Raw genomic sequence first — 13,594 nt, forward strand, 5'->3', positions numbered from 1 at the left:
GAAGCTGTCCACCTCCTTAAAGGTGACATTTAAAACCAAACTCATTGACCATGATTTTGGTCACCTCTGCTGCTGAAACCTTCGCGAATGGCCCCGTGTCAAATTTCGTCTTGATTCCTGTGAGACGCTGTTTCTAACCACTACAAAGCCGCTACATAAATGCAAAGTATTTGTTGCTGTAGTTAGGGGAGGTTGTGGAATTTTGGAATTTGCCGAGTCACAGACAGATCCCATGACAGTGCTATCCTTTCCTTACTACGTGCTGGGGTGGCACAGGAATGGGCACATCACCAATTCATTGGTGGGTTTTGAGCATCACTGACAAGACTGCCGCCTGATGTTCTAATTGCCCGTGAGAGGGCGCTGGTAGGGAATCACCATCTTGAAGTGCTCTGTGGCACCCAAGTGCAGTGAGGAAGGGAGCTTTCGCGTTTTGACTCCGTGCCAGTGAGAGAATGACCATTATCATTCCGACTCAGGACAGTGTCTGGCTTGGAGGGGAATGGGGAGACTTTGGTGTTCCCGCACAATGGCTGCCCTTGTCCGTCTGGATGGTGGAGGCCGCGGGTCTGAAAGGTGCCATCCAAAGGGTCTTGGTGGGTTCCTGCCCTGCATTTTTAAATGCTGCACATTGCCACCAACGTGCATCAATGGTGGAGAAAGTGAGAGCTGAAGGTGGTTGACGTTTGTGCCAAATCACCACCCATTTGAATGCGGCATCGTTAGGTGCCCAGTTCCTTGCCAACTCATCCATGGATGGTGAAAGGCTTGAGTGGACTCAGAGGTAAAACTCCGGCCGTGTTCGACATTGATCTACTTGGTCCTGGATCGTGTTGAGCTTCTAGAGTGTTGTTGGATCGGCACTCAACCGGACAAATGGGGATTGCACTCCTGACTTGTGCCTTGTTGATGGTGGACAGACTTTGGCAAATCAGCATGTGAGTTATTTCCCTTTGAATTACTCACATCTGACCTGTCCTTGTAGCCACTGTATTTATGTGGCTGGTCCAGTTCAGTTTCTGGTCAATGGTAACCTCCAGAATGTTGATAATGGGAGGATTCAGTGATGACAATGCTGTTAAAGATCAGAGGCAATGTTTCAATTCTCTCTTGTTGGAGATGGTTAGTGTCTCTCTCTCTCTCTGCAAAACCTAAACCCTGATTGTTGTCCAGTCCTAGCTGCACATATGCTTTACTGTATGAGGAGAGGCAAGTAGTAATGGACATTGTGGACTCATCCGCAAACATACCCCTCTTATGAGCTACGCCTGAGGGACAGTCATCTTGTTAATGTGTCACACATGAAGTGTTAATGCTCTGCACCCCAGACTGTGTGGAAGAGCTGACGTGGGACACCAGATGGTGAATGGTGTTGAGGAGCCATGGTCTAACTGAAGGATGGAGCAGGGGCCTACCTCTGTCCCTGAGTAACGAATGCCATCAGTCAGCAGCACAATTAGTCAGAACTGAGCTGCACAGTATTCGGGAAGGCTGTACACGACAGCTCCAGGCACTGACTGCGTGCTAAGTTCCTGAATTCAGCTGCTGCAAAAAGGTGGAGGACCAAAGGGGAAAGGGCAAAGGGCAGCCAGAACCATGTCCTATCAACACCCCACCTCCAATTAAACCATTTGAACATGGCATCATTAGTTAGGTGCCCAGTTCCCTGCCCAAGCTATCCATGGATGGCGAGAGGCCTGAGGGGACATAGAGGTAAAACTCCTGCCCTGTTCGACACTGATCTGTAGGGTTCCAGTCATAAGCCTTGGCCAAATTTTCACTATGGAGTCAGGAGTCCAATGCCTTGATAATTTCCGAGTCCCGATGACGCTATCCTCAAAGGCAAATGCAATGAGAAATATAGGAGTGGGAGCAGGCCAGTTAGCCCCTTGAGCCTACTCCACCATTCTAGATCACCATTTCTTCATGCCATTTTCCCAAATCCATCAATGTCACTGATCACCAGAAATTTCTCAATTCTGCCTGTGTGGAGCTTGCACATTCTCCCTGTGTCTGCATGGGTTTCCTCTGGGTGCTCCATTTTCCTCCCACAGTCCAAAGACGTACAGGTTAGGTGCATTGGCCGTGCTAAATTGCCCATTATGTCCAGGCATGTGCAGACTAAGTGGGTTGGCCATGGGAAACGCAGGGAATAAGGTTGGAAGGGAAGGTTTGATGATGCTCATCAGAGGGTCGGAGCAGACTTAATGGGTCGAATGGTCTGCTTCTGCATTGTAGGGATTCCATGATGATGATGATGAATTTCTGCCTTGAATCCATTTAATGTCCGAGCCTCCACAGGTGTCTTGGGCTAGAATTCCAAAGAGTCACCCATCCTCTGAGTCAAGAAGTTCACCTTTATCTCTACCCTAAACGGTCTTTATTCTGGGACCATGTACTCTGATTGCAGATGCTCCTCCCTCACCCGCAGAATGCAAAAACATTCTTTGTACATCTGCCCGAGTGAGACCTGTAAGAATTTGGTTTCAATTTGATCACTTTTCATTCTTCTAAACTGTAGAAAATGCAGGCCTGGTCTCCTCAAAATCTCCTCTTGGTCAGTTCGGTCACCCCAGGAATTAGACTGGGAAACCTCTGCTGTCCCTCTTTACAGCAAGTGTACCCTTCCTGAGGTAAGGGGCTTTGGATTGCACACAATGCTTCAGGTGCTGTCTCACTAAATCTCACTATACAAATGAAACAAGATATTGTTACTCCTGTGTTCATATCCTCTTGTGATTAAGTTCCTGATTTATCTTCCTGATTACTCGCTGCATTTACAGATTATCTTTCAGTGATTTATGGACAAAGACACGCAGATCCCTTTGGATATCACCATTTCCCGATCTCTCCCCAGTTAGATGGCTGATGGGCTGGAAACTTGAGTGGAGCGGGGATGCTTGTTGGATCAGGGACCGGTGTGGGAGGGTCAGCAGCTTGCAAACCCAGTGTGGAAGGCCTTTTCTGGAAATGCTTGTCTTTTTAACTTTATTTCTCATTTTCCTAATTTATACTATGAATAACTGTAAGAAATTAAACTCTTTCCTTTCATTTCTCTATTTTGTGTCTAAGATCTGTACCGAGGTACACAGTACTTAAGATGTCGCCATGTGGGGCAACACTGTAAACTTTCCATTGTACTCCTGTACTTGACTATAAAAAATATTCTATTCTATTCAAAAAAAATTCTCTATGCCCCCATTCCTCCTATTAAAAAGCAAAGCTTCCCACTTATCTATATTACAGAAATTAGGAGTTGAATGGAGCTATTTGGCCCAATTCCACCATTCAATACGATCATGGCTGATCCTCCAACTCAATGTCATATTCCCACTGCCTCCCCATACCCTTTGATGCCCTTAAAATCTTAACATTTATCCTTCTCTTTTTTTGAATCTATTCAATGACTTGGCCTCCACAGCTTCCTGTGGTCGAGAATTCCACAGTTTCATTGCTCTGAGTGAAGATTTCTTTCCTCTCCTCAGTTCTGAGTCGTCTACCCTGGGATTCTGATCCCTGTTCTAAACTCCCCAACCAGGGAAACATCTCCCGTTAGAATTTTCAATGATGTGCCATCAACTAAGTTCTTGCACACTCACTCACTCAGTCAACATCCCCTTGGAAGCCTCTTTGCATCCTCTGACCCAGTTAGAGTCATAAAGTCATACACAGAGAAATAGACCTTTCGGTCCATAAGACCGTATGACATAGGAGCAGATATTCAGACATTCAGCCCATTGGGTCTGCTCCGCCACTCAATCATGGCTGATAAGTTTCGCAACCGCATTATCTCCATAACCCTTGATCCCCTTGACAATCAAGAACCTATCTATCTCGGATTTAAATATACTCAATGACCTGATCTCCACAGCCTTCTGTGGCAATGAATTCCATGGATTTCCCACTCTCTGGCTGAAGAGGTTTCTCCTTATCGCCATTCTAAAAGGTTTTCCCTTTATTCTGAGGCTGTGCCCTTGGGTCCTAGTCTCTCCTACCACTGGAAACATCTTCCCAACATCCACTCTGTCCAGGCCATTCAGCATTCTTTAAGTTTCAATTAGATCCCTCCTCATCCTTCTAAAATCCTTCCAGTATAGATACAGAGTCCTCAAACGTTCCTCGTATGTTAACCAATCCAACCAGTACATACCATGTTCCCAAATTAAACTCGTCCCACCTGCCTGCGTTTGGCCCATATCCCTCCAAATGTTTCTTATTCACATACTTATCCAATTGTATCGTCTGTTTTCCTTCCAATAACCAATCCTCAATCCATATCAGTATATTACCCCCAACCTCAGCTAATTAGGCTGGAAGCAATCATGGCACCCAATCAGCATTGACGGATCCAGTTGGAAGGAACTCCTGCTGAAAGGCAGGCAGCAGCCATGACACGCCTCTCCATTGCTTTGCTGTGCAGATAAGCAGTCAACAGGAAGGTAGGTGTAGCTCCATGTCTCAATCATTCCACACGCATGGGGCCAATCAGCACATCGTGTCTGGCTGGTTCTCTGAAGGAGCAAAGCACTCAATGCCTTTTCTCCGCCCCCTCCCTTTTTGGATGGAAAATCCCATTCCCCCTTCCGCTGTAATCTGAGGCAATGCATCCCAGTGACTCCCAACACAATAAATGTTTCTGCTGGTGCCTCCACTGCTTCTTTTGCCACTCGCTTCCAATCTTTCATTCTGGCTCTGCACCAATAGGAAGAATTGTTCTCCGCTGACTCTTCCAGACCTCCCTCAAGCATTTCATCTCTGCAGCTTCTCCTTCCCTGTGGATCCTTATCCATACTGAACAACACCTGACTTCATCGCTCTCAACAGCTAAATACTGACTGAGCCCACTTCCCATTTTTAAAATTCCCTTCATGCCTTACCCAGCTTATTCATGAACAAGATCCCTGAGGGCCTTAACAGGCTGTTTCTTTGGAGGCGAGGGGCACAGGGGGTTTGACCCCCCCAAATCCACACCACCCCTCCTGCACTCTCTATAATAAGTACTGTGCCTTCCAGAAACATTCGGAATATTGTGAGCAGTTTTAGGCTCAAGGATGCACTGACTTTGGACGGGGCTCAGGGGAGGTTTACAAGCATGATCCCAGGAATGATGGGCTTGTCGTGTGAGAAGCAATTGGGTCTGTACTTATAGAGTCATAGAGATGTACAGCACAGAAACAGACTCTTCGGTCCAACCCGTCCATGCTGACCAGATATCCCAACCCAATCTAGTCCCACCTGCCAGCACCCGGCCCATACCCCTCCAAACCCTTCCTGTTCATATACCCATCCAAATGCCTTTTAAATGTTGTAATTGTACCAGCCTCCACCACTTCCTCTGGCTGCTTGATGGAGTTTAGAAGGATTGGAGGGAGGGATCTAATTGAAACTTACGGAATACCGAGAGGCCTGAGTCGTGTGGACATGGAGAAGATGTTTGCACAACTAGGTGAGACCAGGACCTGAGGGCACAGCCTCAGAGTGAAGTGACAACCCGTTAGAACTGAGATGAGGAGGAATTCCTTCAGTCAGAGGGTGGTAAATCTATGGAACTCATTGCTGCAGAGGGCTGTGGAGGCCAGGTCATTGAGTGTATTTAAGACAGAGATAGAGAGGTTCTTGATTGGTGAGGGAACCAATGGCCATGGGGGAAAAGGTCGGTGATTGGGATTGAGAAACATTATCAGCCATGATGGAATGGCACAGCAGACCTGCTGGGCCGAATGGCCTAATTCTCCTCCTATATCTTATTGCCTTATCCAGATGCCTTCCAGGAATGCCATCATTAATCTGCAGCCAAAAATACAATGCAAATCTAACCCAAACAGCGATGCTAAGGCTGCCTTATATCTTCCTTGATATTTATACTTTAATCATCGTGTTCAGGTGTGATATGAAACATCTCTGGAGCAAGTGGGACTTGAACATGGGCCTCCTAACCCAGAAGTAGGAGCACTACCACTGCACTACAAGTGCCTCTAGATTATCATGTGAGTTAGTTAAACCATCCGAACATGAACTCAATCTGGATCCAAGGCAGGACAGTAAGTCTGAACTCCTCCCATTACCCATTGGACATTTTTATTAACCATGCTGTTTTGACATGTTTCAACACATTGCTGTAACCGGTGGGACTTGAACCTGATCCTCCTAGCCCAGAGATAGGGATGCTATCACTGTGCCACAAAAGCGCAATGGGTAGAGTTTATTGACTACTCAGTCTTACAGCTCCCTCCACCCCTGCCAATGTTACAGGTGTCCCCTATGCACTCAGACAATTATTAGCCATCACGTGGTTCTTCTTAACTCTAAATAAAGACATTAACAAAACTCAACCAGACATGAACAACAAACACAGGCTGCCTGGGGGCGCTTGAGGAACAGTATTCTTAACCCTGGAGGCCTGGGTTGAAGTCCCATCTGCTCCAGATGTGTAATAACATCTCTGAATAGGTTGATTGGAAAAGTAAGTAAAGTAAAACACAGGCCGTTTGACCTTAGATTAGGTTCTCTACAGTATGGAAACAGGCCCTTCAGCCCAACAAGTCCACACCACCCCTCTGAAGAGTAACCCACCCAGACCCATTCCCCTACCCTATATATACCCCTGACTAATGCACCTAACACTATGGGCAATATAGCACGGCCAATTCACCCTAACCTGCACATCTTTGGATTCAATGTGGCTTTGACTGTGACACTTGGTCGAATAACCAGTCAAATGTGGGCTCAGGCAGGAAGAATGTCCTTTACTGGACTGTACATGGCCATCCAAGAGGGCACATTTGCCCAGAAAACCTGGATTTCTTTTGCTACCCAGAGGAGTCCATTTGGCCGTCTGCGTCAGTTCTTGTTCTTTGTTCCGCCAATGTTTCTGCCTCTCCCCCACAGCCCTGTCCCTGCTCCAAACATTTATCCAATTCCACTTAGAAGATGCCTCTACTTTAAGTAATCCCTGTGGCAAAGCATCCCACATTCCACCAACCCTCTGAGCCAAGACATTTTGCTTGAACTCTCCTGCCTCCCTCAGTGATAATCCTAAATCAATAATCCCTTCCCAGACGAATTAGCTTATCCACTCAGTGGAGCTTATAAACCTTCTCTCAAGTTTACTCCGCTCCAGATAAAGCTGAGAAAGAAAGGAATCTGGAAAGAATAAATCGTGAAAACGAAAAGAACTGCAGATGCTGTAAATCAGAAACACCGCACGGTGGCACAGTGGTTAGCACTGCTGCTTCATAGCGCCAGAGACCCGGGTTCAATTCCCACCTCAGGCAACTGTCTGTGTGGAGTTTGCACATTCTCCCTATGTCTGTGTGGGTTTCCTCTGGGTTCTCCAGTTTCCTCCCACAGTCCAAAAATGTGCAGGTTAGGGTGGATTGGCCGTGCTAAATTGCTCATAGTGTTATTTAAGGGTTAAATGTAGGGGAATGGGTGGGTCTTCGGAGGGTCAGTGTAGACTTGTTGGGCCGAAGGGCGTGTTTCCACATTGTAAGTAATCTAATCTAAAAAAAAAGCAGTTGCTGAAAAAACTCAGCAGGTTTGGCTGCAACTGTGCAGAGAAATCAGGGTTAACGTTTTGGGTCAGGTGACCCTTCAGAACTGAGGAAGGGTCACCAGACTTGAAACATTAACTGATTTCTCTGCACAGCTGCTGCCAGACCTGCTGAGCTTTTTCAGCAACTGCTTTTTTGTTTAGGAATTAATCATGCATCGGTTACAGCTCAGACAGAGGCCTTTTAGCCCATCCTGACCATGCTAGCCCTTGGTGAACCCATCTCTTCCCTGCCCTTTTCCACAATGTCCTGTGGGTGGCACAGTGGTTAGCACTGCTGCCTCACATCGCCAGGGACTTCGGGTTTGATTCCAGCCTTGGATGACTGTCTGTGTGAAGTTTGCACGTTCGCCCTGTATCTGTGTGGGTGCGCTCCAGTTTCTTCCCACAATCCAAAGATATGCAAATTAGGTGAATTGGCCATGCTACATTGCCCATAATGTTCAGGAATGTGTAGGGTAGGGAAATGGGTCTGGCTGGGATACGTTTTGGAGAGTCAGTGTGGACTTGTTGGGCCAAATGACCTGTTTCCACACTGTAGGGATTCTATGATACGTTTGTCTTTAGAAAATCAATACAGAGCCACGATTGCATCAGTCTCCACCCCAACACTCTGTTGCATTGCAGACTGTCACCACTCAAAACAAAAAGCTTCTCCTGACCAATAAAACCAGGTGAACAACTTCAGAAGGAGCAGCGTGTGAAATTCTCACCTTCATGAGGACCGATTCAGTCAACTTCTCCCGGTTCACGATCTTTATTGCAACCTTCTGTCCTGTAATACAGTGAATCCCCAGCTTTACCAGCCCTGTAACAAAAGACAAGGTAAGCATACATTACAAACAACATCTTGGTTTTTTTTTTAGCTCCTCAAGGATTCTGAGATAGACAATGAGTGGACTTTGGTCCTCCCAGCACCCAAGAGGCTTTGGGCCTTCCTTGATGGTCCTCCGCCATTTTGGGTGACAGCTTCTCGGCACCTGTGCCGCACAGATATTCAAAGAGAAACAGTACAAACTCCTTCCACTCAACAATGATTTGTTTATTTTCCACCCCCAGTTTTTCTCCCATAGCTGAAGAGTAGCGAGGTCATACTTCAGTTATACCGCTTGTTGATGACAGTATCTGGAATACTGAGTGCAAAGTTGGTCACCATATCTCGTGAAAGTTGTTAACACATTGGTAGCTGTACAGAGAACGTTTACTACACTAATCCCTGGAACGAGTAGACTGCCTCAAGAGGAAAGGCTAGAGAGGCCGGGCCTGTTTTCTCTACAGCCAGAGGTGACTTGCAGCTTTATTTCTTTATTTTCTATTTAAAACTAAGAAGGTCTGCAATGTGTATCTTTTAACCGTATCTCCTTATGTTTTACATGATACTATAAATATTGCAATATTTAACTTTGTTCTTTCTTTCTATCTTGCTCTAAAGATTCTGTAACTAGGTACTTGTACCTAACACTTTTCATTGTATTCCTACATTTTTGAACTTGAGTACACATGATAATAAAAATCAAAATCAGTAATCGAAACATATTAAATCCTGAGGGGACTTGACGAGGTGGATGTCAAAAGGATGTTTCCTCTTGTGGGAGAATCTAGAACTAGGGGTCATTTTTTAAAAATAAAAGGTAGTCTACTTAAAACAGAAATGAAGAAACATTTGTTTCGCCCTCAGCGGGTTTGTGAGTCCTCAGAATTCCCTTCCTCAAAAGGCAGTGGATGCAGAATCCTCAAATTTTTTTTAAGACAGAGGTAGATAGATTTTTGATGACTAAGGGGATGTAAGATTATTGGAACCACGCAGGAATGGACAGCTGAAGCTAAAATCAGATCAGCCATTAGCTTATTGAAGGGCGGAACAGGCTTGAACGGTTGGGTGGCCTATTCAGGTTCCTTACTCATATGTTTGTACATTTATCCTGAAAGGACAGACTTGTGCTGGACTGGGGATAAAAAGGGGATAACGAAAAGAGAGAAAAACCAGAGCTGAGTGAGTGTGGGAGAGAGAATGAGATTAATAGGGAGAAGAAGAGAGAGGCAGAGAGAGAGAGAGAGAGAGAGAGTGATCAGATGTCAACGTAAGTCGGAGAGCATGGGATAGAGAGAAATAGAGAAACAGTCACTGTAAGATGTGAAGAGAGAAAGGAAAAGGTGTAATATCACTTCAAAACCTCAATATGCAGACCAAGGCTCAGGATGGCATCACATGGATCACAGGCCATGGTCACTCTGCAGCAGCCTCATGTCTAGAGATTTCCTGTACTCTACGTATGGGCTTCAGCTGTAAACAAACCCACCAGAGACGTACAGTAAAAGGAATCCATTTGTTTTACATATTGCTAGTACAAGCAACCACTTTGCATCGTTTTTAAAAAAAACGTAGGACAAAGGAAGCAGCGATACATTCTTGAAGACCAAGGGGAGAAGAGGCAGATGTAATACAATTCAGCGATTCATGTTTACCTACAGAAAAAAAACAAATGCAAGATGATGCAGTTTCTCCACATGTTGGGTATGCTTTTCAGCTGCTGTGCAGGCAGCTACTTAGGTCAGGATCGCACATTTTAAAAGTAAAACCAAATAACTGCGGATGCTGGAAATCTGAAATTGCTGGAAAAACTCAGCAGGTCAGGCAGCATCTATGGAGAGAAAGCAGAGTTAATGTTTCGGGTCCAGTAACCCTTCTTTAGAACAGCTAACTAGATCTGAAACATTAACTCTGCTTTCTCTCCACAGACGCTGCCTGACCTGCTGAGTTTCTCCAGCAATTTCGGATTTTGCTTCATACTTTTTGAAGTTTGATAACCTGTCAGACGACACCTTTATGCAGCATTCTGAAAAAAGCATGTCATTCAATCAAAGGGTAATGGGAGTGGGCTGAAATTAGCAACAGTGGAGTCAACAGAACATCTCTTAAATGGAAAATAGAAAATCCATTCTACATACAATGCTGAAGGCACACACAGAGCTGGACAAAACAAAACTAAAAAGCAAAAGGCAAATAAAACCGCAAATACATTGCAGGTGCAGCATCACCATCATGATACAAGTACTGCTGTATCTAAAGTGCTTACAAAATGCAAAACAATAGCAGAAAAATCAATACTCAATCCCCCAGCGCGAACTGAGAGACCACAGGTCTCCTTATCAGAGTCCAAACGTTTTTAAAACAAAGAATGCATCAATGTTTAAGAAGGACCTAAGGGGCAACTTTTTCACACAGAGGGTGGTGCATGTATGAACGAGCTGCCAGAGGAAGTGGTGGAGGCTGGTACAATCACATTTAAATGGGCACATGAATAGGAAGGGAGATGGGCCAAATGCTGGCAAATTGGGTCAAATTAGGATATCAGGTCGGCGTAGACAAGTTGGACCGAAAGGTCTGTTGGCGTGCTGTATGACCCTCTGACTCAATGTTTCAAGCAATTGCAGAATCAGGTAAACAGGCCAAGAAGGCAGTTGAAAATCTGGTTTACATGGAACTAATACTTCTGGTTCATCTGAAGAGGAACAAGAAGATCCCACAAAGTTGTGGGCAATTCTGGAACATAGAAATCGGAGTCGGCCATCAGGCCTGTTCCACCATCCAATGAGAACGGCTTGTTTCAGAGAAATATTTCCTGTGGATTTTTTCCTCACTGTTCTCTCCAGGACTTGTACGGAATGCAGGGCTGCTGGCACTAAGAAGGTGCTGCACTACCAGCGTTGCAGCTCCATCCCCAACCTGGGTAGAGAAAACCCCATTGTGAATGGGTAAGCCTGTGGACAATTTCAGAAAAACGTGAGCAGCAAGAGTTCAGGGAAACTAAAACGTCCTGCAAAGGAAATGTTCAAGGACGCTGTTAGTTCAGCTGCCCACTCTGAGGTTACGAAGGGAATTAATGGGAAAGGACAGGCTCACGTTACTGCCGGCTGCAGACACTGCCCCAGAGAACACAAAGCCAAGACCAGGCAGATCACAGGCGCTGACTACCCACACGACTGGTGTTCAGTTAAAGTCAACACAGAAAGGCCGCAGGGTTGATGCACTGAGACTGCAGCAGAAGGACACACGGGCCACTCACAGAAAGATGGGCCGGAGCTGGGCGGGAGCTCACTGACATCAGGAAACACGCCTTGTACAGGTGCAGAGAGTGCGAGAAGCCCCAATCACCAGAAAAAGATGAGCAGGACAGAGGACGAAGATAGAAAACGAATTATCAGTCGGGACAAATGAAAAAGAAAAAGACACTAAAACAGCCAGGAAGGTGAGGAAAAGATTGACATAGATATAGGATTGCACGAAACGTCCCAGACTGTAGAAATAGACCCAGGTGCACCAAACTGTTAGGAAGGCGAATGGAATGTTAGCCTTTATCACAAGAGGATTTAAGAACAGGAATACTGAAGTTTTGCTTCAAATGTGTATGAGCTTAGATAGAACCCACCTGGAGTACTGCGGGTGGTTTTGGTCTCCTTATCTCAGGAACGATATTTTTATCACAGAGGGAATGTAAGAAAGGTTCACCAGACTTGTTCCTGAGATGGCAGGACAGTCTGATGAAGTGAGATTGAGCAAACTATTAAAATTAGGCCTGTATTTTCCAGATTTTCAAAGATTGGGAGATGATCTCATTGAAACCTATCAAATATCGAAAAGGAATAGATGCAGCTGTTCCCTCAGCATGGGGAGTCTAAAGCCAGGGCACACCGTTTATAAATGGGGAGGAAACCATTCAGGTCTGAGATGGAGAGAAATTCTTTTACCTCGAGAGTTGTGAACCTTTGGAATTCTTTATGTGGAAGTTCAGTCTTTGGGTATGTTTAAGGTAGAGATTGGTAGATTTCTCCCAAAACAGAGATTGCTGGAAGAACATGTGCGGAGAGAAAGCAGAGTTAACGTTTCATCCAATGACCCTTCTTCAGAATCCTGTTCTATTCTGAAGAAGGCTCACTGAACCCAAAACGTTAACTCTGCTTTCTCTACACAAGTGCTGCCAGACCTGCTGAGTTTCTCCAGCAACTTGTGTTTTTGTTTCTGATCTCCGGCATCCGCAGTTTGTCTGATTTCTTTTATTGGTGGATTTCTGCCTTCCAGTGCGTACAGAGTCGTGGAGATGGAGGTGGGTAAAAGGCATTGAAGTGTTTGATCAGCCGTGGTCGTACTGAATGGCAAGGCAGGCTTGATGGGCAGAATGGCCTACTCCTGTTCTTAAACATTTAGATCAGGACCAGGACGAGATGTAAATCTGAAGTTTACGACATATTCAAGAGTAGATCGTAAAACCATCCCACCAAGACTACAGCAGAAGACCTTTCACAGAAAAGTGAAAGAGAATGGTTAACCAAAGGAAGACACCCCAATATGTGCTAACGTCATTAGTGAGATTCGATATCTGAGAACAGCCCAAATCAGAAGGACACACCAAGGGAAATGTGTTAAATGAAGGCTCCACATCACTGAAATGGATGGTCTCACCATCCTGGGGTGGAGCAGTGGTAAAGACCTGCGGTTTTAGATTAGATTAGATTAGATTACTTTACAGTGTGGAAACAGGCCCTTCGGCCCAACAAGTCCACACCGACCCGCCGAAGCGCAAACCACCCATACCGCTACATTTACCCCTTACCTAACACTACGGACAATTTAGCATGGCCAATTCACCTGACCTGCACATCTTTGGAACTGTGGGAGGAAACCGGAGCACCCGGAGGAAACCCACGCAGACACGGGGAGAATGTGCAAACTCCACACAGTCAGTCGCCTGAGGCGGGAATTGAACCCGGGTCTCTGGCGCTGTGAGGCAGCAGTGCTAACCACTGTGCCACCGTGCCGCCCACGTGCCGCTTTCTTTAGTAAACCACGAAGTTAAAGGTCCACGCGTAATGCTCCATCGCCTAGTGGATGTAAACTCTCCGAAATGGAGCCCATTTTGAGGTGGGACCAGAAATAGTCCTGGTAGGAAGCAGCAAACACAGGCAAAGCACTGCTGCAGGATACCATCTCACTGAGAGATGGATCTGGGAAAGAGCCAGCCAAGACTATGCAGGATGAACCTC

General features: G+C 45.8%; 1 protein-coding gene across 4 annotated transcripts in view; it reads right to left on the minus strand.

The window, feature by feature from the left end:
• The window catches only part of LOC122542020 (serine/threonine-protein kinase BRSK2-like), a 196,598-nt gene that overhangs the window by 79,308 nt on the left and 103,696 nt on the right, over positions 1-13,594 (minus strand). For all 4 annotated transcript variants that reach the window (XM_087978291.1, XM_087978289.1, XM_087978288.1 and 1 more), the window contains one exon: positions 8,266-8,360. In XM_087978291.1, coding sequence (XP_087834417.1) covers positions 8,266-8,360 — 95 coding nt within the window. Of the gene's footprint in view, positions 1-8,265; positions 8,361-13,594 lie in introns of those variants that run through there.

This window comes from Chiloscyllium plagiosum, unplaced genomic scaffold (assembly GCF_037043375.1).
Source record: "Chiloscyllium plagiosum isolate Xiang-an unplaced genomic scaffold, Cpla_swu_hap1 HiC_scaffold_33, whole genome shotgun sequence".
Taxonomy (NCBI): domain Eukaryota; kingdom Metazoa; phylum Chordata; class Chondrichthyes; order Orectolobiformes; family Hemiscylliidae; genus Chiloscyllium; species Chiloscyllium plagiosum.